At 40.8% G+C, this 21,828-nt stretch overlaps 3 protein-coding genes across 5 annotated transcripts; 1 reads left to right on the forward strand and 2 right to left on the reverse strand.

Annotated features, from left to right (window-relative positions):
- Positions 1–723: 723 nt before the first annotated feature.
- Positions 724–16,660, reverse strand: LOC132909947 (E3 ubiquitin-protein ligase TRIM9). 2 transcript variants are annotated; one of them, XM_060965216.1, is made up of 10 exons: positions 16,477–16,660; positions 14,897–16,365; positions 14,123–14,410; positions 6,545–6,640; positions 5,661–6,054; positions 5,246–5,278; positions 4,576–4,748; positions 4,290–4,428; positions 3,424–3,654; positions 724–3,355 (listed from the first exon to the last, which is right to left on the reverse strand). In XM_060965216.1, the coding sequence occupies exons 2-10, from the start codon at positions 15,383–15,385 to the stop codon at positions 3,027–3,029; spliced, it is 2,172 nt and encodes a 723-aa protein (XP_060821199.1). In that variant the 5' UTR covers positions 15,386–16,365; positions 16,477–16,660; the 3' UTR covers positions 724–3,026. The 2 variants fall into 2 exon arrangements, with proteins under 2 accessions (XP_060821199.1, XP_060821200.1); XM_060965217.1 differs by lacking the exon at positions 5,246–5,278.
- A 290-nt stretch (positions 16,661–16,950) lies between these two features.
- Positions 16,951–19,942, forward strand: LOC132909957 (L-2-hydroxyglutarate dehydrogenase, mitochondrial). Of its 2 annotated transcripts, none has more exons than XM_060965246.1 (8): positions 16,951–17,069; positions 17,511–17,622; positions 17,973–18,174; positions 18,333–18,545; positions 18,735–18,926; positions 19,002–19,273; positions 19,346–19,525; positions 19,606–19,942. In XM_060965246.1, the coding sequence occupies exons 2-8, from the start codon at positions 17,549–17,551 to the stop codon at positions 19,799–19,801; spliced, it is 1,329 nt and encodes a 442-aa protein (XP_060821229.1). In that variant the 5' UTR covers positions 16,951–17,069; positions 17,511–17,548; the 3' UTR covers positions 19,802–19,942. The 2 variants fall into 2 exon arrangements, with proteins under 2 accessions (XP_060821229.1, XP_060821228.1); XM_060965245.1 differs by having other exon boundaries at positions 16,966–17,147.
- A 195-nt stretch (positions 19,943–20,137) lies between these two features.
- On the reverse strand, positions 20,138–21,808 carry LOC132909970 (post-GPI attachment to proteins factor 2-like). Its single transcript, XM_060965270.1, has 4 exons — positions 21,272–21,808; positions 20,903–21,149; positions 20,620–20,835; positions 20,138–20,546 (listed from the first exon to the last, which is right to left on the reverse strand). Exons 1-4 carry the CDS (start codon positions 21,458–21,460, stop codon positions 20,419–20,421), a joined length of 780 nt encoding a protein of 259 aa, XP_060821253.1. The 5' UTR covers positions 21,461–21,808; the 3' UTR covers positions 20,138–20,418.
- Positions 21,809–21,828: the final 20 nt, after the last annotated feature.

Here is a 21,828-nt window from a genome sequence, read left to right on the forward strand (position 1 = left end):
GTGGAATATTTTTTTGGTTATCGAAAACCGAAAAGTTATTTTTTGCTTATCGGTAATGAACCAAAAAATTCTCTTTATTGTTCGGGCTATTTGTATAAATATAAAGGTTGAAATCCATCTGAATAAAAAATATCTTAGCGTTCGAAGTGAAACGATACGGCGTTGAAAGATGCCGTGAAAATCGCAACGAGCGTTTCTTTTTTTTCTCTCGTACATGTATCGTCGAAGGATTCGACTTTATCCGATAGGTTAGACGCGACGCGATAATCCGTTTCTTGTCGCACAGACAAATCGCTGGTCGGGTACGATAGACGGCTGCTAATCCTTGGTCTGATCCGAGATTAAATCGAACGCGAACGTGTCCCCGCACTTTCAACGCGCTTCATTCTTCCATCGATGTTCTTGGGTCAAACGTTCGGAATCGCCTACGGAAATGACACTCCCTCTCCTAAGAATCCTTTCACGCATTTATTCACTAGATTGAATCGATCGATCAAGGGACAAGAACGAGAATTGTCTCGTTGTAGTAGTTCCTCGTCGCACCGCTCATACAGCGCACTGTATCGATCATCCTCCTGTCTGGAAAGGTTAAACGCGCACGGGTGCTGTTCGAAGCTTTACCTCCCCGAAAGTAATTATGTATGAATCGAACGATTGATTTGGTTAGTTCGAGTATCGGGTGATAGCAGTCCCATGCGAGTTTCCCTGCTTTTATTTCTCATCCTCGTTTCGACATCCGACTTTTTTTCGTGGACAACATGTCGAACGAATCAATGAGAGAATCCATTGTTCACGGTATAGAGCGTAAAGGCCTGGCGCGCGAATTAGCGGTAACAGACCGTTTCGATTATCGATAATTCAGTGCACAAATAAAGGAGTATCTCGATGCAAACTTGACGCGTATTTCAGTTCTCGACATAGAGGAAAAACGTAGTAGTAGCGATAGTAGTAGTGGTAGTAATAGTAACAGGAGTAAGAGGAATAGGAGGAGGAAAGCGCAACCGGCACGCGTTTCGCTACGGAAGCTGCTACGATTTTTAAAAACAAACGGAGACACAAGCTTCGCTTCCTCCCGGCTCGATTTTGCGGTGAAAGACGAAACTCCGCGGTGATTCTTCTACCGTGGCGTTGCGCCACTTTCCTGGCTTCTGGTTTGCTCAGCGGGAGGTAACTCGAGGCCTCTCGCACTCTCGTCCTCCCTCACCATCTTTGCGACAATTTTCTTTCGTTTCTTCACGGTTTCCGACTCGAAACATCCGGTCTGCCTCCTGTCTGGTATCGTCTCGATCAATATCCGATTTTTATCCTTGATATTCATCGGCAAAGTTTATGTCGCATCTCGTTAAAATTTGCTTGCAACTTTCCCAGCCAATAAGAGTAGGACAAAAAGAATAAGTAGTTCCGTGACATCGATAATTACGTTACCGACGTAATTCGAGCTATCGACCTACTTAGCTCCGCTTATTTTATCTTATATTTCCCATCCGACAGAACCGCAGATTACTTGCTCATTTCTTAACCTGCGATTCAGTGGTAATGGGAGACCACATCAGCAACGTTCTAATGGTCTTATCATTAGAGTAACAAATTAGCGAAGCGCTTTAATGAGTTTTATTTAATTTCGATATTGTATTCCTATTCCCCACTTCGCGACATTTCCTCCTGCTCGATTACAAGTCATGCGTTTGGTGCGCGACCGAGTATCGGTATAATTTGCTGGGTAGCATAAAAACGATCATCATCGAGCGGCCTATATTAGTTTTTGGTGTGTTTTATTGATAGGATTGTAAATACAGTTGGCAAATTTATCGGAAATACAATCGAAATATGTATATACAGATATGTACAACGCCGATCTTAATCCCTCTCACTGACGGGAGGGACAGTTTCACGAGTGTGCGCTGCAACATTTATTTTAAATAAGCTTAAGTTCTCGAATACTCGCAGTTTTCGCTTCGAACGAAACTGAGAAATGGTCACTCGCATATTTCTAGGTAAAAAATAGTATGTGAACAGAAAAGGGGAGAAAAAAAAACAACAATATGAAAAGTGACGAAAAATAGCGCGATTAAGGCAAGTAATTCGAAAGATGGGCGCGACAAAACCGAACACGGAGAAGGGTATACGGAAACTTCTATCGGGGACTAGAAAACGTTTACTCGACTCGTTACTTTTCGTTAAAGCTTACGAGTTTATGTGCATGCGTGCTTGTTTCTTCGTAGCGTATTTGCTTGTTCGTGTTCTTTTTTCCTCTGTACGTTCCTTCCTTCCTTTTATTTCTCGCAATGCATCTTACTAAATATCAATAGAGCTTATCTTACGCCTACGCGACTACTACACTTATACGTATCGATATGGATAAGAATACGACCGCGCTGATGATCGTTAGACGGAGAACATTTCGGCTTACCTACTTATCGAGAATGGCAGTCTTCGATTCGATAAATCTTGCTACTGGCAGTGATTTTGCATAAAAACTCGAGAAAATTCCGCGCGTCGTAAGAATCGCCGTTTGCAGAATAGAATAAATGGATATTTCGATTCGATGTCGTCCAGACATACTTGCCCTTTATAAAATTCCGTTTATTTACCGAGAAAGGTTGGCAAAATCTCGTTAAAAGATACATCGTTTTATCGAAACGATATTGCCGAACGTGAACGGTGGATCGACGGGCAACCAGTCACACGCTGGTTATCTCGCGTGTACTTTACGAGAGGCCACGAACCATTTACGAAGGTAAAAACAAAAAATAACATGGTGATCTGCAAAAAATCGACAAAGTACATTTTCGAATACAGAATAAAATATCGAGTCATTGCTCGATATCTGCAGAATAAAAACTAGATTTAAATATGAAAAATCATCGTTAACCAGTCGTACATCAGTTGGTCTCACCGAGGCACTCCTCGACGATCTTCTCGAGCTGACCGTTGAATTCCCTGGACGATTTGTCGGTCGGAGCCGAAGCGGAACCGAGCGAGCCGACTTCCTGCAAGAGGCCCTTCTTCAGGACACTTAGGTACCCCTAGCTCTGAATCGCGTCCGTCATGTATTCCTCGTGCAACGCCAACAGGTGACGAGGGACGTCTAAGGCTGTGTGCAAAGTGACGGTCACCCCACGATTCAAGCTGACAGCTGGATAAAACACGCCGTACAGATCGCGAAACGCGATTCCCCCTTGTGGCTGGTCGTTGACGAAGAAACGTAGCGTATGCGTCGTGTCCAGATCCAAGAGAACGCCCACCGTCGAGCCTTGTTGCACGCCACCTTCTGTTCTTTGCGCGTGTCCCCCGCCGTGCATGAACCAAGAACGCTGCCGATCTATGTACATGCTCCAACCTTTATCGTCCTTGCCTACGGGTGAAATCGCTATTAGAGAATTTCGGTGGCCGTCATCGGCGACGCTATATAAATCAACTCACCGAGCATTCGATCTCGCGATACTTCGGCTCTGGCTATACCGAACGCCGGATCGGTGTCGCTGTGATAACGATCGATCGTCAGCTCCCAATAATGGACGCCCCGTGAAAATCCGACGCTCGAGAGGACGACTCGATGCTCGTACCCTTCGCAGGACGCGCTCATCGCATCCTCGGAAATTGATACCTCCTGTGGTATACCGGATGCCCCAGTCGCCCACGAGAACCACGCCACTGTTCAACAAAGCGATACGGATCCCCGTGCCGTTAAATAATCGACCGATCGATTCTGCTTGTCGCTCGGTTTCTACTCTACCATTGTTCTCGAATGACGACCGACGAAATCGAGTGGACAAACTCGATGCGACTACATACTACATACTCTGGTCGATGTCGTCGTCACTCCGAGTAGTGGAAATCGAACACTGCGCGAGATAGAAACCGGAACCACGGCTAAGGCTCGCGCGATACCGATATATGTACACCGTACATACTCGTGTATACCGAAATGTCGCGGCAAAATCAGATTTTCGTTCCCAATATACTCTTGAGACGCGTATTGCTTCGATAAATCCTAGTCGACGATGAATATTCCCGAAATTGCGTCAGCGTCATCCAATCACGTCGCATACAAATATCGTCGTCGTCGGCGCCGACGAGCTGAACTTTTCATTTATCTCGACATACGTTCTGCTAGAAATCGATCGGCCGTCGCTCCATCTCTGGTAACCGTTGATATTTGTTTGTTCCGCAACGATTTACTCTCGACGAGAAACGCATCGGGACACGACAGAGAAAATTATAAAAAAAACGAGATATAGCGACGCGAGGCGAAGCGTAAGAAAGTAGAGAAAGAAAGGGAGACTCACCCTCGGCTGTCTGAAGACCGATCAACTCCGAATACTCGCCTTCCCCGGCGCTATTGAATGCCCTCACTCTGGCGTTGTACAGAGAATTGAAATGCAATCCGTCCACGGTGCAGATCGTCTCTCGGCCACAGTATACTTCCTGATCAAACACACGACGAGACAATTCATTCGGACAGCTGGATTCTCGATGGAATACAACTTCGATGCGCCGTATATCGTTCATCAATCGTCTTACTATATTCGTCGAACAGTGAACGCGACGCTTAGCGAAAAATTTGTTACTTACCCTGAACTCGCCGCCGCACCCATCGTCCAGTTCCAATAGGTACCCCTCGATCGCAGGACCTCGTTGACCGGCGCACCCTACGATTCCGTGTCCAGGTGGAGGTTGCCAAGCGACTGTCACGCTGTTGTTTTCCGCGCTGCATTCTTCCGGTATCAATATCGGGGCTCCAGGGGCTACAAAAATTCCCAGCTACACGTCTCGAACCAGCAACCAACCGATAAAATCAGAAAGAAAGAAAGAAACACAAAGGCGACTCTTCGCTGCCTCTTGCTCCAGCGAAAGAACTTCGAACTACCCATAGATTTTCTAGATACGCTCCAGAGACAAGGCTCAACGATAAAACTTGTCCGAGAATCTCGCAGAGACTGAAACTTCCGTAAGATTGGCGAACGCTCGAGAATACAATTCGGCCCGAGATATTTGCGCGAAACTCTTTTATGAAATTAAAAGCGTATGGGCATGATGTCGTTCTTGCAAATTGTCCTGACTTGGGTTAACCTTCTTGAAAAAGAAAGAAAAAGAGAGAGACAGAAAAGAGGGGGGAGAGAGAAACAAAAACGCCTGTTCAAACAAACCATATGTAAAAAAGTATACCGTTAAGTTATACAAAAACTTTTCATCAATAAACAGAAACGCGAGTTGGAAAGTTTCGATTCCTTCGTCCAATTACCTGCAATCGGGAATCGTTCTTCTCCTTCCGATGCTGCGTCCAACATAAGGCAAACAGTTTACATTCGTCACGAATGTCACGAAACGAAGCAATTTTCGTACAACAATGCATTTTTCTTTGTTCTTTTTCTTGCACCCTTGACAAACCAGAGATGTCAACGTTCGACGTTCAAAAGAGAAAATAATTATCCTTATTTACACGTTACAAAGTACAACTCCATGTTCGAGCCTTTGGTTTGTCTCGCGGTTAAGAAAGAAGAAACGAAAAGGAAGTAAATCGACGGGATCGTAATACAGAGAAAAGCGTAAAAAAGGGATCGAATCGGGTCGATTCGAACGTGAAGTGGAGAGTGGGAAAACGGAAGGAGATGTGAAAGAGAAAGAGAAAGAGAGAGAAAAAGAGAGAGAGAGCTTACGTTTCAACTGAACAAAGGTAAGTTGATCGATAGCGCGACGCAACGGTTTGTCATCCAGAGTAAGATCGAGCAATGGCAATCGAGCGATTTCTTGGACTCCCTCGGCGCCACCCCAAGAGCCAGCAGCGGTAGCAGCTCTGACCGAGAGCATTCCACCGATTTGTAGAAAAGCCGCGCTATCGTTTTCTTTTAAGGCTTCGATGCAAAAGGTGAGAAGAGCGGTGGTCGCCTGTAGGTGAGACGCGCATCTGGCCACTTGATCCCGCAAAGAACGCACTCTCGCCTCACGGGTTTGCCGTGCCGCTTCGATCAGTCGAGATTTTCTCGCCTGTAAAAGACTCACCAAATTCGCCACCCTATCCTCCACCTCTTCCTCCAACGTGACGCACTCCTCCTGTCAACATACGTGAAAATCGTCAAAGTTCGGTTCGTTCAAACGAAAAGGACGAAAGAAAAAGGCAAGCGCACCGATACGATTACACGATTCGTCGAATATTTATCGCTCCCTCGTGTACCGTAGATTCGCTGCGTGTCTTTTGTCATTTCAAACGATGATCTTTAATTGCCAATGTAGGAGCAGGACGCATAGGACGCTGAGACGAAGTATTGGAGCCGGCGTTGACGACATCGACGCGCCGATATATCAGCGTCGACAAAGCGATGCGGCGGGCGCTACCAACTAGCGGAGACAGAGGCGAATGAGCGAAAGGAGCAGGAATTGTCGACACGGGAAAACGGGCGAGAAAGAGAAGAAGGATGAGTGCGGCAAAGAGAGAAAGGAAAGCAGCTGATGTAATTATCGCGTGTATAGTCCTTCCGTAATTTCACGGAGACCAAAACTGACGAGGGGAAATTTAAAAGGAACGTTCAAGGTAAATACTCACGTGCACTTTGTCCGTCATTCCCTTGAGCCTCTGAATGAATTCCGTGGTCGAGCGGGCTCTTTCCGATAGTTGTTGCAAATTTTGCGAGAGCTCCGTCTGTAACCGCATCAAACGATTATCGTGTTAACGTCGAATTTGCATTTTCCCTTAACACTCTTACCGAGGCGCCGAACGAACTAGAGTATCGATTTTGTTATTCCCGTATATCCCTTCGTTCGTCTATCTGTTTGGCTGCTGGCTTTTCGATATCTACCGAACTAGACGAACGTCGCGTCGGTAATTTGTGCCAGGATGTAATCGAGTTACTCTTGCTGGATTAGCTACGACCGCAGCTCCGTCCTAGCTAATTTCCGCAATTTTACTCGTTAACTTTCCAAAGGAAATTCTACGGACGATTGGTAATACCGCACCGCCATCGTCAAATTCTTCGGAAATTCTTCCGCTAACAAGTCGGTTACTTTTCTTATTCGTTACAGTTAGTTGGCAAGATTTTTCGATCCGCGTGTTTCTTTCATTGACGAGATATCGGATGGCGTATCGCCGATACCGAAACGATGCGTCGCGGCGCAGGAAACGTTAATTAAGTGGCTCGATCGAATCTCTCTGGGCTACTCGTTGTAAGTAATTGCAACAGCCGAGGGTGCTCGGATCGATCTCGCGAAGCATTCTCCTTTCTCGAGACCTCCTTTATGCGCGCATCGTGTACGTATCGTTGCAAACGACGAAACTTACCGATATTCTCTCTGATGGTGGTTCGCTTTTTTCGAGCGGAATTCGTACAGAGTGTAAGTTATGTACGAAGAAATTTTGTCCGTATCGTTTTCGACACCGTTTCGATCGAGAAACGGTTAACGATCGTATCAGCTTATCAAAAAACAGGTAGGGAAAATCGCTTCGCGATATCCGTTTGGTGTCGCTTAATTCTCGATGGATATCGCAAAGGAAAACTTCCTTAGGACGTCGTCGCTTATCTGTCGCAAAATCTACGAGTCGTAAGGAAGATCGCGCGTCGTTTACTTTAATCTAGAAGCGTCACGACGACGCGACAAATGTCGACGATGTCAAATTAAAAGCCAGGTCGACGACCGTTCGTTCTATCCTCTTGTTCGTAAATCACGGTGCACTGCATTTTCATCAGACAGTGATAACATCCTTCCTTCTTTCTGCTTTGTATCGTCCTTCTTATTTAACGTTAACCATACCAAAGTCATCGTTCGAAGTTACGAACAATACCGATGCGAAACCGAGGAAGTTAATACTTATATACTGGCGTCTATCCGTCACGTGTATAAAATCTCGGTGAATAGATGTTCGATCAACGATGTGAGATGAGAGGAAGAAAGGAAGGAAGCGATAGAGCTCCGATATGGACTACGTTTTATGTTACACACATATATCGATAATACGCATATTTGTATACTACGACACAGATAGATACAAAAGACAGAAAACATCCATTTTCGAGCTGTTTCAACGACGATATCTGGTATGGAGAGAAACGGCGGCTTCAGCTGAAATCGATTGTGTTCTATTCGACCACGACTACCACTACCGGTTGGCCAACTTGGGTACATCTACAGTAGCGGACAAAAGTTTAAGACGATGATTTGTAAACCGGATTACAAACATCTTATACGCATATTGTTCTTCTATTCGGTTTGTCTCTTTGGAATAACGTAGCTGTATGTTTGACCTTCGTAACCTCAGACAGTCAGTTGTTAAATACAAACAATGTAGGAGTTACAACAGTTAGTTACCGCCTAGCACTTGGAAACAGTGGACATTAGTTTAAGACGATCTGTGTAAAACGTGAGTACGAGTACAGTTTTTGAACATTTTGATTCTGGAATGTCAAAATCATTGTTTAGTGTACCTTTTATTGCTTAAAATTCATTTAGGTAGGAACAGACTATGGGTAAATCAAAGAATTTACTTGAAAACGAAAGGGAACAAATCGTAAGGCTGCGAAAGCAAAGTAAAACCTTCACCGAAATAGCAAATATAGTGAACAGGTCAGAAACAGCTTGTAAACAAGCTTGGTATAAATGTTTAAAGACAGGCATGTATTGCGATCAACCGAAAAACGGAAGACCACGGAAAACAACACCGAAAATGGATCGCCGGATTCATCGATTGAGCGAAAAGGATCGTTTTCGTAGTGCAAATAATATTGCTGCGGAGATAAACTATGAAAACGATACACAAATTAGTGCTAGAACTGTTAGGAGAAGATTAGAAGACTTTAACTTAAGAGGACGAAAACCCCAAAAGAAACCACTGCTGAGTTCTAGGAATCGAAAAAGACGACTTGCATTTGCTAAAGCTCATAAGCATTGGACAAGTGAAGATTGGCAAAAGGTATTGTTTTCTGACGAATCGAAATTCAATCGCGTCTGTTCTGACGGGATACGGTACGTTAGACGTCGAATTGGCGAAAGTTTGAAAACACAGTGCGTTTTAAAAACTCTTAAACATGGTGGTGGCAACGTTATGGTGTGGGCGTGTTTTTCTCGAAGCGGCCCTGGTCCGATATGTCGTATCAATGGAATTATGGACCGTTTTCAATACAAGGACATACTCAAGAACACAATGTTACCTTTTGCACGCAACAATATGAGTGATGATTTTATTTTTCAAAATGATAATGATCCGAAGCACACGGCTCGGGTTGTGAAACAGTTTTTTCAAGAAGAAAATATCACCGTGCTGCCGTGGCCGTCGCAATCACCAGACATTAACCCAATCGAGAATTTGTGAAGCATCATAAAAAAGACAGTACAAGGTTATAAACCGAAAAATTTAAATGAACTTTACTCTACGATTGAAACAGCCTGGAATAATATTACGGTAGATTAATATAAAAAATTAATAGATTCTATGCCAAGAAGATGTACCGAAGGGATAAGAAATAACGGATATTGAACAAAATATTGAATTTAAACAAAAATTGTGTATATTTTTTAACCAAAAATTAATATTTTTTGTATAGTCTTAAACTTTTGACCGACGAAATATTATACAGATTTCGTTCCTTTTTTATAACTTAGCTATTGAGCAAAATATCAAAATGAAATTTTTTTTCTAAGTGTACAAACAAATGTACAATTAGTTAATACCAAAAGTAGAACACCGTATTTATATTTTTTATGGAAAGTAAATCAATTATTTATTTCTTCCATTTCGTCTTAAACTTTTGTCCGCTACTGTACGTGACAAACAGGAGCAGACAACTTTAATTCGTTCTGTTAATCGACTTTGATAACTTATATAATATAGTGGTAGATAGACCTTGATTGATACGTCGATTGATCGAATCAACGTTTGCGCCAGATTCCAACGGTCCTCGACAGCTGTCTTTTCGCTTCACGTTGCTGAATCGTATCGATAATGAACGTATCGCAGACGCAACCATAATCGCTACTTACAGGCCAATTGTAACTAAAAATACATCGTTCGATAAGGGATAAATTTGGTAACATTTTCATTGAAATCGAGCAAAATTATGGATTAATTGCCGAAACGTGATCACGCAATACTCGTAATCATAGTATTGTACTACCTAAGCATAATGTATACTTGTGTGTATACATATACATATATCGCGAGATGGCAAAGCTCCCTCATGGGGCTCCTGACAGAAACAAACCTTCGCGTTCGCCTGCAGACCCTTACACTTTCCACAGGCGTGCGCGCATACAGCTCGCCATCGATTCGCCAGAAATATCAACCCCCAGTCAAATATTCTATCTCTTTTTACACGTAAGTATTCCTTTGCCTTTGAATCGCAACTTACGTTATCGTTTACGTGAAAATTTGATGTATCGTAGATAAACACGTTTGAAAGATCATAGAGTAAATTTAAAAAGACGATTAATCCCTCTCTCGCGCCCAATTTACGGCACGTGTCGTATCCTAAAGTAACCAACATAAAAGAAGTCGGCCCGTTCCTTACACACCCTACGCCACGCACAGATACTACTCTACCTTCGTATTTATTACGCGTTCCCTACCCTTAAACAGTGACTCACCACTTTTTTCAGCTTCATTCGCCATCCTTTTTCCTCGCATTTACGCTGCACGCTTCCAAATTGGATTTTTCGTAGAAAATTCGAAACATAGAAGGCTTCTACAGCTGCGAGCCACCGGAGCATCTTCGAATCCGTAAGCAAAAAATTTGCAAGTTATCACGACGATATTTTTAGAAGATGAAAGGGAAGGAAACGAAGCGACCGCAACTCGTACTTACACGTCGTGGACGACGAACCATAAGACGGCTCGTTCCTTGAACCATAACGGCACCACATACCATTCGATCATTCTCTGCTACGAAAGATGTTTCCAACGAACCGAATAGCGTTTATCGAGACTGCAGAAAGAGAAATTTATTCAGGTATGAAACGAGGGAACTAGAAGGGAGCAAATAGGAGGGGAAAAGAGGGAGAGAGAAAGAGCAACTTATCGACTCGACTAGGGTGCATTTTCCATCGTTAAATTCGGAATGAAACACGCCGATTCAGTTGGAGGGGAATCAAAGGACGAGTAATAGAGAAAAGGAAAGAGAATGCGGGGGCGCTGGCGAGGAAATCTTCACGCCATGGCACGCCACGGCACATTTCGTGTATAGCAGCACTATGTAATAAGACGTGCGTTTTCATCCTTACCTAGCCTCTGACCCTATGCGTGCATCGCGCATCACTTTATCACAACCGATCAAGCCACCATAAATATCTAAGACATTCTACCGACATTTGTATGAATAGTAGTTCCGTAACGAGCGTCCGACGCTTCTCTCTACTAACGACTTCACCGACCAACTCTACATATATCGATAATTTAACATCTGATAATTATGATATTATATCAAATTCTCTGCTATGCGTGGAGACAAAATGAGATCACCTAAAAAACGATAGATTGACGCAGAGAAGAAAATTTGCGTATACGCAACGGCTCGATGTTGTGTTACTTATTCGATGTAATCGAATAAATTACACAAAAACTAGGCGTTTCGACAGTAAAAGCGTGTGGTGCAAGAGCATTTCGTACGCATACTTTTTCCAATACGCACGTCTACGCACGCGTATACATACCTTTTGTTTATTTACCTACGGGAGGACCCATACAGAGTATCAAAGTCTGGCACTGTTTCAAGAACTATTTTCGTTTGTAAGCTCTCGCGTCCCCGTTGCACTTTCCGTTTCCCCTTCATCCTCGTAATTCTCTTACCGCGATTCCCAATTCCCTTTTTCCCCGAAATTTATCAAAATTCGTCGTAACAACTCGTCTACCAATTCACCAGAAATTTTTCAAAAAGTCCTTCGAAGCAAATACCAGGCGCTACTTCAAGTTCGAATGTACGATACACAGATTCTCGTTTCTGCCCTTGAAATTTATACACGGGTAGTTTTCTTCCGTCGACCATCTGTCAGCCATAGAACTCAATTCCATCCACCCTCTTCATCTTCTGTGCGTGCGTTTCCAACCACTTACATGACTCTTTCTACTTTCACCGCATTTATTTAGAACGTCCCCGTTCTCCTCTTTATCTCAAGATGTCAATTTTCATGAAATATTCGCGCTCTCTATCTCGTTAAAAACGTCCCTCCTTATCCCAAGCTGGACAAAATGTATTATCATCCACAATAGCATGGTCCTCGTGCAATGACACATCGACTGCACAACTAGACGACTAATATCTCGCTCATGAACAGACGAGATACCATACTGACATTATTTCAATTGCAGCATCGAACTATTACCACCGATTTATTACGGGACAAATATCGGGGCTTCGTTAACCAAACGAACTTTATAGATAGCACTTGATCGAACTGACTAGATGGACCTTGAATGGAATAATGTTTCTTCACTTTATGTCCCATTTTTCGCTATAAATACGGGGCGTTTGCCAAAACGAACATAGTCTTAAAATACTCGGCGAGAAATAAAACCATATTAAACGTTATTAGAGACGACATCGTTTCAAAGCCGTTTTCATTTCGAGGCGGTACATTAAATCACGTGGCAAAGAAAGAGAGAAAAAAGGGAGAAAGAAAATATTAAAGAAGAAAGGAAAAGAAAGGTGAAGAAGGAAAAAAGCAACAACCACAGACGTAGAGCCGTAACCACAGTCGTAGAGCCACAACAGTCGTGGCATTAACGAAGACGCGGTCGGCCGTTCTAGCCTTTCCTCGAGGATTCATCTCCGTTCCATGTATCGTCGTCGACAGCTAACAAACCAGCTGCTAGTCACGCATATGAAAGGCATCTTATGTTGTATGTGTATGTACGTACACGTACACAACTACTGAGCCATTTTCCGACAAGTTTCCATTTATGGAATCTAATGATACGCGACTCGTCTAGAAGGTTTCGCGTACTTGGGTATTCACTTTTGCCAAGACATCGGTCTTTCGATTTTCTACCCGTTCCTCTATACCTTTCAAGTTGTTACTCTCGCTCGAAACTTATCCGAGCTCTATCGCGTTATCGACGAAACAATGAGACGTCGCGTCGTTTTATCGTCCTACTGCCTCATCAAAATCATCGCATCAAGGATAGCTGCGTGAGAACAAGATGAAATAGCCGTGCGTACACGCGAAAGGATACGAGGACAGAATCGAATATCGAGGGGTGAAAATATAATAAGAACACTTGTCGAGAACACGATGCGCGCTCCAATTTCTTCTATGCTCTCGATTGTACGCGGAAAGACCACGTGTGGACGACCTCTTTTCTTCGGATTCATCGAGCCCCATTCTCGTTTCGAAGAATCGAACAATACAAATTTTACGCTCCCATGGCAAGCCGGATGCGATCACGATTACGCGAACAATTAGTCGAGGAAACGTACTCTTTTCTCTTTTTCTAAACACATATGCGCTTATATATGCCGGCTAATAACGGATATACATCGATCGCGCGAGTATTCGTATAACGTTAGGTTATCGCATCCTGCAACATTGATTCATTAAAATTACATAGAAAGACACAAAGAGATAAAGAACTATGTCTGTGATATTCGAATTTTGTTGAGAGACGCGCTCGTGTGCAGCTCAAAATAAGGAGAAACTATGTAGCTAGTTCTTCTTCATTATGTAGCACGTTGTCGCGATGCGACATGCAATTTTACCCTATTTACATCGATTAGTCAGTAGAAGGTGATCGATCGATAAACGAAACGAACAGTAAGATCGTGAAAGCGGTGTAAACAGACAGGTGTCCGGAAGTTTGGAGGAATTATCGCGTCACAGATATAGAGCGATATATCCAGCATAAGTCGATCCAATATTTTCCTCGACTTTTCTCTCGCTTTGGCTGCGGCAGCGGTCGTTGATCCCTAGTTGCCGCATGTACCAAAATAGTCACAATAATCGTGCTTCGTAAATGAACTTAGAACTAGTTTCGTCAAGGTCACTGACGAACCCGTCATTGCTTCGAACCAAGGGCGAAGACAGTAAAGATAATGTTTGTCTAATAACAGAGCCGGATTGTTCTGTTCCATTATCCGTAGAAACATCGCAACGCTGGAGATTCGTCGATATTCGTTGACCAAGAATAAAAGATGAAAGGACTTACCTTTTGAGCCTTGCAGGCTGCGGCTAACGGCAGTACATCATGGGGATGGGCTGCGTGACGATCTCGAAGACAAAGAGCGCATATTGCGATCTTGCAAAGAGCACAGTAAAGCGTCAACGTTTCGCCGTTGTGATCGGTACATAGTGGTGTAGTTTCCATGGCAGGGCCGCGAGCACCTTTACCTCCACCGTTCGATTGCCAGCTGCCCCGAGGCGGGCCCAGATTGTGCGTTGCTAAAGGTCCCCTTTTCGGATGACATGATTCTCTGCATCCGTCGCAATACAACACCTAAAACAACCGCCGCCGAATCTTTTAGTTTTCATCGAAATTTTATCTTTCATTTATACAAAACATCGATTCACCGATCCTATCTGATCAATAAGTTCGAAAAGGTAAATAAACATACGTAAAAATACTACTCTTGGTTTCGTCTCGACTTCTTCACGCGCGAGATGCGTTTCCTTATTTTCGACTCGACAATTATCGGTCGTAATCATCGAGAAACGTAAAAACGTAAGAATAAAGAAAGGAATATTTTTAATCCTAATTGTGTAATTACGTAGCAGGTTATTGTGCCACTGAAAGAAACTGACGGATGACGTATGAACTTTTGTATACGCGTTTTACTCGCGTGTATGTCAAATTTATAGCGGATACATTCACAGTGATCGGATGGATATAGAAAAGGATAGAAGAATAGAAGAATCGGGAAAAGAAGAAAAGAAACACGAGGAAAGAAAAGGAAAAGATAAGTAAAGAGGAGCGTTAACTAACCTCGCATTGCTCGCAGGCGACAGTTGCGTCTCGAGGTTCGGCTTCGCACATTTGACATTGCAATCTCGTGTTTCTTGATTCTTGATATTTCTCTACGATATGTTGCATTGCCCTGTACTTGGGCAAATTGTGAGCCCCTCCTTCATCAAAGTAAACGGTTTTCTGACAAACCGGACAGGAGAGACACAAAGTGCCTCCTGACGGTGGAAAGCCTCCGTTTCCGGGTGTGCCAACATAGCTTCCTGGTCGCGAGCTGGTTGACGTGCTGCTGCACACCACTCCGGAATCCGTCTCGGAAAGAATCGAGAGTTTATCGGCTTCCTGATCGGATCCTGGCGCGTTCGATGAATCGGTTGTCGACTCCGGGGGAGAATCCGGCGGTGCTTGCAGATTAACCGCGCACGCCAGACAAAGGGCATGCCAACAGGGTAAAAGTACCGGCTCGACAAATAATTCTTTGCAACAAGGGCATCGTAGCTCGTCCTCCATCCTCGTGAGTCCTCGCGAATCTTCACGACGAGAAAAAGACTCGTCGCGCGCGCGCCTTCTAAGTACGAGTACTTACTTCTCGCTGACCTCCACCAACCGTTTGCTGACTCTCTTCCAATCCCTGCACTCTCAGCTTCTTCTCTATTTCGATCACGCTCTTTCTTCTTTCGCAATTTTTTCGAACGTTCCCGCTACGCTTTCTTGTATTTCCTATGATCTCTCCTCTGCAACATACTTTTCTTTCCACGCCTACAGCAATATTATGCTCCTTCGTCCAACGAAAATAATGACGCGCGGCAATATACCGCTTTTTCACTCCGGAAAACTAGAAATTTTATTTCGATGGCGGCTTCTCGATTCATTCGTTACAATGATACACCACCAGAACGGTGTACCCTCTTCTTTCAAAGTGAATCACATTCGTTCGAGGAAATCATTTCGTATCTTCTCTTTCTTTCGATTATCCTTCGTCCATCGATTGCACGTACATCACATGCGATCCATAAAAGTACCGACTTTACATTTTTCACTGATCCAGTTTGCAAGAGACGCCCAACGCAACTCCTGTATATCTTACTTCTTTTCAACTAAGTCCACTCAAATTTCGATTCGATTCGTCCTTCAAATTACTACCGCGATTACATCAATTTATCATTTAACTAAGTATGTAAATCTATTATTTCGTTTCAGTTTTATAAATACCGGCACAACAAATTCACCATACGAGACACATTGCGAGACGTCACCGGGTTGACTGACTCCCGACGCCGTAGTACCTTTGCGCATCGTAGACGCGCACTGTGGTCCAGGGACGACATTCTCCATTTACCACCCGGCCATCATACAGAATATTCATTTTTTACTATTTTCACGTCTCTTTTGTATCTATTCCTTTTATATATCCAATAATATGTAATATACATACATACATATATACATATATATAGACGTACTATTTTTCGTGATTCATTTATGCATCTCTAAAAATGCGTCATTAATATCATTAGACTTTTAGACGATATAAGTATACATGTACATAGATAGCCGTAAAAATCATGTAAAAGCCATTGGTAATCACAAATGACACATACTTCCCTGTTTTATATATTATATTCTATTGAAAAGAGTTGCAAATGGTCCACGTTATTTGCTATATAATTGTTATAACATAAACAATTTTGTCAAATTTTCATTTCGATGACATTTTTTCGATATTCCTCGTCCATCGATTTTTTAAATAACTCGAGATGCACGCTCTTAAACGTGTGCTACTTGAAATTCGATCACAACGAGCAACAAATTTTCATCATATCTCATGGACCTAAAAAAAGATCGATGGTAACTAGGAAAGACAAAAGAATGTTGATGAAGGAAAATTCGTACGTAAATAAAAAAAAATAAATTCAGATTGCTACATTCTCGATTACATCGCCTTGTGTCTCATAATTTTAAGTAAAATAACAAAATAAGTTTATTTATTTCTTTCTACATCGATCGTCTCCTTCGCTTTTAATCGATACGATAAAATTCACGTATCCACGTGCAAAGATAATTACGAACTTAATGATATGAGAAGAAACCCGTGGCGGCGCCACATACTAGGTAATATTACGCAACTTTATCAAGCGACATCAGGCACACACTGAAAATTGACGTCACAACTATGTATATATTTGTTGATTCGGTAAGCGAAAAAATGTACGATTAGGAGATATTTCACGTAGAATATCATATGAGATGACAGTTTTTCGAAAATTTGCAGGTAAGAGAATGCTTCACGGTCCGCTTGGTTATTCTTCCTTCATTGTTGGTTAACGCACGTGCTTTTTATCATATCTGTATATCTACACCTTGTTAAAAATATCATTGAAAGCTCGGTAATGAAAATTACCGGAAGGTTAATCGAATAAAACATATTTTTCTGCAAACATATACATCTAAACGTAATGTTAATTCTTGACAACGGTGTTTCTTTAAACTCAATCAAATTCAAGCATGACACGCCATAACACATGATTTCCGAAATATCAAATCCGTACTAATATATATACATGTTTTAACACATACTTGGAAAAATTATTTTCTCAGAGTTTCGAATAAAATTGATTCTCATCTCTTTTTTTAGCAAAATTTCATGTGATTGATCACCGTACAAAATCAAATATGTTTGCACCGTTGACAAAAAGAATTTTGTTACCGCAACTTATTTGTGCATATCGTTGTAAATCCACTTCCAGGTTAGTCGATTTTATAAAGTGTAATACATATGCATTTTTATTTATTTAACCTGAATTGATATTAATCCAAAAGAGATATCGTAAACAGAGACGGTCTGGGACTTACATTTTTACCGGGATGTTATCAACACAACCGGCTCTCCATTTTTAGTTCATTAATTAAATTTTAGATAGAGCGCCACCAAATCTATACCGGTCCACAGGGATTTTTCGTAATTTCCCCGATGTCCCCGACCAGTCCGCTGCTGATCGCAAATTTAAAAACGAACTAACATACAGCGCGCAACTTTCAAATTGCACGAATTAAATGAAATTATAAATACATACTATTTGCATCTAAATAATTTCAGTGCAGAATCATGTGGCGCCTTTGACTTGGTTATCGTTGGAGGTGGCATTGTTGGATGCGCCACTGCTCGAGAAATGTTAATAAGACATCCTAATTTAAAAATGGCGATCGTTGAGAAAGAAAACGCTCTGGCGATGCATCAAACAGGGCACAATAGCGGTGTAGTACACGCTGGAATTTATTACAAACCTGGCAGTATGAAAGTAAAAACATAGCTGCAATTGCGTGTTTCTTAACGTGCCTCCTCTTCTTTCCTTTTAAAAGAAATATTGCTTTGTTCGAATACAATATGACATTTTTAACTGCACAGTAGAATAACGCTTCGTTAAGAGATTTTTGATCCGGCAGGAACTGATTGCAGGCAAAACTATGCGTGGAAGGTTTAAAACTATCCTACGAATACTTCTGCAAACACGATATACCTCACAACAAAGTTGGAAAACTTATAGTAGCTCAAAATAAAGACCAAATTAAACAATTGGAGGATTTATATGATCGAGGAATGAAAAATAACGTACCGGATCTCCAGTTAGTTGGGAAAGATTGTATATCGAAATACGAAGCTAAATGTCAAGTATTAAAATTATTGTTTTGTTTTTGTAATCATAAAAATAAGAAACATATATATATTATATTATATAATAAATATATATATTATATTATATAATAAGTATATATATTATATATATATATAGTGATAAGAAAAAAGTATTACGAGTTTCAAAGACTATAATAACAGGAATAATACGTATCTACTGTACAGGGAGAAAAAGCATTATGGTCACCTTGGACAGGTATAGTCGATTGGGCGGTGGTTTGTAAATATTTTGCCAATGAATTTCAAAAAATGGGAGGGAAAGTATATTTAAATTACGAAGTTACCGGTTTTTCGGAAATGACAGAATCTAAAGGCAAGGAAGAATTATCTCCAATTTTAGTACAATCGAAAGATAAAGTACGTTTAGATGTTACGCGCAAGTTCTACGGTTTATCATGCGCAACTTTTTTTTATCTTGTTGTTATATCACAGTGTATGCCGACAAAATATGTGTTAACGTGTGCTGGTTTACACTCGGATCGTCTAGCAGTAATGACAGGATGCGATCTTAGTCCACGTATCGTTCCATTTCGAGGCGAATACTTGCTGCTGAGCGATAGCAAAAAGCATTTATGCACCACCAATATATATCCTGTTCCAGACCCTAGATTCCCATTTTTGGGCGTTCATTTTACTCCTAGAGTCAATGGCGAAATATGGCTTGGACCAAACGCAGTTTTAGCATTTGCCAGAGAGGGTTATCGGTACATAAGCTAATAAGTTTTAATTGTATGTAATATTTGAATATGCAATTATTCATTATGACGTATTCTTAGATGGCGCGATATAAATATAAGAGACTGTATAGAAATGGCAAAATTTCCTGGATTGTATAAACTCTGTTTCCGCTACTTTATACCCGGATGCAAAGAAATGATTAAATCAATTTTTTATCCACTTGCAGTCAGAGATTTGCAAAAATTTATTCCCGAAGTATCCTTTAGAGACATAAAAAGGTAAACGAAAGACTAATATTTCATATTTTATCCTATCGCGGCCAATCGATCATGTTTAATGCATTTATTTACTTACACAGAGGACCAGCGGGTGTTAGAGCACAGGCATTGGACAATAATGGTAATTTAGTAGACGATTTTGTATTCGATGGAGGGAAAGGTAGTATCGGTGGTAGAGTGATGCATTGTCGTAACGCACCTTCTCCAGCGGCAACCAGCGCGATGTCAATAGCTAAATTTATTGCCGATAAACTGGAAACTGATTTCAAGCTTTAACGAGTCTGGAAACTTTAATCTTTAATTAGAAGGAAATTTAAATAATGAATATTCAAATTCATTGTGTCCAATATACATGCAAAATTGAAAATTTATGTTTTATGAGAATAAGTATGTGTAAAAATGTATGCACGAAAATAACTTGTGTTCATGACTCGTGTATATGTATATCGTAACATGCAAAAAAACATATTTTATGGTTTTTATCGAACAAAACATTCTTATTACGAAGAACATTCTCTAAAAATAATATTTTAACTTTATGACACAATATTATTATAACAAGATACAATAATTTTATTATCTATTTTTTTCACTTTTTTCTTTTCCTTTCCCTTCCTTTCCTTTCCTTTCTTCTTTTATTATTTGTCTTCTTTGTCTTATTGATTATTTCGGGAATTTTTTAGTCTATATACAATTACAATTATCGAATAGAAATATGAAAATTGCTAATTTTACGTTCATCGTCGTCGCGATGTTGATAGAACGTAAAGCATAGAATTTTAGTAAGTGGAAAGATATGATTTTAAACTCCATCGTGATAATTTGAAAAAATTTAAGGCTGAGGTATCTCTCATGGTTGCTTAAAAATGCAATTGCATTTATATGAAATTACGTTAAATTATTTTAAACCCTGTTCCTGATATAATGAGACGCGAATTTGCAAAGTCCCAAGCTGCAGTCGTGTGGAACCCCATATTCGAAAGAACAACTCCATATTCACTTAAAGCAAACATGGAATAAACTGCAATGAAATGAGCGCATCTCATGAATACCTACTATTGTTTACTTGGTTCTGCTGAAATCAATTGACTCACCTAGAGGTTCGCAATATTTATTGTGCCTATAAAAAAAGTAACAGGCAAATATTATACAGACTAAATTTAACATCATGGATCTTCGCTTCCACTTTAAGGAAGTAGCTTCGGAGGATTCCTTAGCAATGTTACGACAATTTCTCATGATAAAATATGCTATCTGCATATGAATAAAAGACGTTATTAAAAACGTTATGAAAGATAATTTGTGGAAGGCTGAAATAATATAAATTACGTTTTATATTTCAAATATATATCACGCACTGATATCTTTTATACGTACCATAATTCTCAACAGATGTCCAAAAGCTTAATGTTACAAGAGATATGTTTTCAATAGCATAGGTAATTGTCACAATATTACAAATATTTTGTGCCCATTTATAGATATGTTCTTTATAATAACGACGATACATTACTAATACTAAAATTCGTATCAAAGCCTGTATGGCTATTGCAATTTTCCAAACATCTCTTTGTGGTCTATAATGTCCAATAGCAGCAGAGACAGATGGTAAAAAGTTATAAACCTAGCACAAAAGATAATATTACATACATACATACAAACACACGTGAGTGCGCATGCACACACATAACTTATGCTTGTGTAAATATTTTCGTAATTTTATATCAGCATGGAAAATATAGTTACCTTACAATGAGTAGAGGTAGAATGTTCAAAATTGTATACGATAGACCATATAATACAAAATATAAATGCGAAAAAGGGCAGAGATACGGTAAACCATGCTATTTTAGCAAAAGATAAAACGAATCGCGGTTTCAACATGTCACCTTCCACTAGCGGAATATATTCTGACCCTATTCTGGACTTATTCATCGTATTATATTCTAGATTATAATTTACGTCATCGAAAACCAGTCTGATGCTCTTAATAGGCTAAAGTGCAAAACGTTTTATCGGTACGCGTAACACGCGTTCCGTTTTTCTTTTTCTTATTACGTTGCTCGGTGTTAAAATGTCATATCGAATCGAATAATCATTATAAAATTTCGAAGAAAGACAATTTAACGCGGCGAACAATTTTGATTCTCTTGTTACTAACATTTTTCACATGAAATTTGATGAAAGGCACAATAATATCATCTTAACGCAGATATAATCGATCACTCGTCGCATGCACGATACTCTATACGACATGTATCATGACACATAAAAACCGAGAGTAAACAAGCTAAAATTCTCTA

Source organism: Bombus pascuorum, chromosome 8 (genome assembly GCF_905332965.1).
Source record: "Bombus pascuorum chromosome 8, iyBomPasc1.1, whole genome shotgun sequence".
In the NCBI taxonomy this organism is placed as follows: domain Eukaryota; kingdom Metazoa; phylum Arthropoda; class Insecta; order Hymenoptera; family Apidae; genus Bombus; species Bombus pascuorum.

What these genes read in the sequence shown, in the direction of transcription:
- LOC132909947 (XM_060965216.1), bottom strand. Translation starts at nt 15,385, where the DNA reads ATGGAGGACGAGCTACGATGCCCTTGTTGCAAAGAATTATTTGTCGAG. An exon ending in CAGCCTGCAAGGCTCAAAAG is followed by an intron (nt 6,641 to 14,122) that starts GTAAGTCCTTTC and finishes ATGCGGTTACAG; the next exon opens with ACGGAGCTCTCGCAAAATTT. An exon ending in GAATGACGGACAAAGTGCAC is followed by an intron (nt 6,055 to 6,544) that starts GTGAGTATTTAC and finishes GTATGTTGACAG; the next exon opens with GAGGAGTGCGTCACGTTGGA.
- LOC132909970 (XM_060965270.1), bottom strand. Translation starts at nt 21,460, where the DNA reads ATGAATAAGTCCAGAATAGGGTCAGAATATATTCCGCTAGTGGAAGGT. An exon ending in CTACCTCTACTCATTGTAAG is followed by an intron (nt 21,150 to 21,271) that starts GTAACTATATTT and finishes CTTTTGTGCTAG; the next exon opens with GTTTATAACTTTTTACCATC. An exon ending in TAAATATTGCGAACCTCTAG is followed by an intron (nt 20,547 to 20,619) that starts GTGAGTCAATTG and finishes ATTTCATTGCAG; the next exon opens with TTTATTCCATGTTTGCTTTA.
- LOC132909957 (XM_060965245.1), top strand. Translation starts at nt 17,123, where the DNA reads ATGACAGTTTTTCGAAAATTTGCAG. An exon ending in AGTTTTTCGAAAATTTGCAG is followed by an intron (nt 17,148 to 17,510) that starts GTAAGAGAATGC and finishes CTCTTTTTTTAG; the next exon opens with CAAAATTTCATGTGATTGAT. An exon ending in TCCTTTAGAGACATAAAAAG is followed by an intron (nt 19,526 to 19,605) that starts GTAAACGAAAGA and finishes TTACTTACACAG; the next exon opens with AGGACCAGCGGGTGTTAGAG.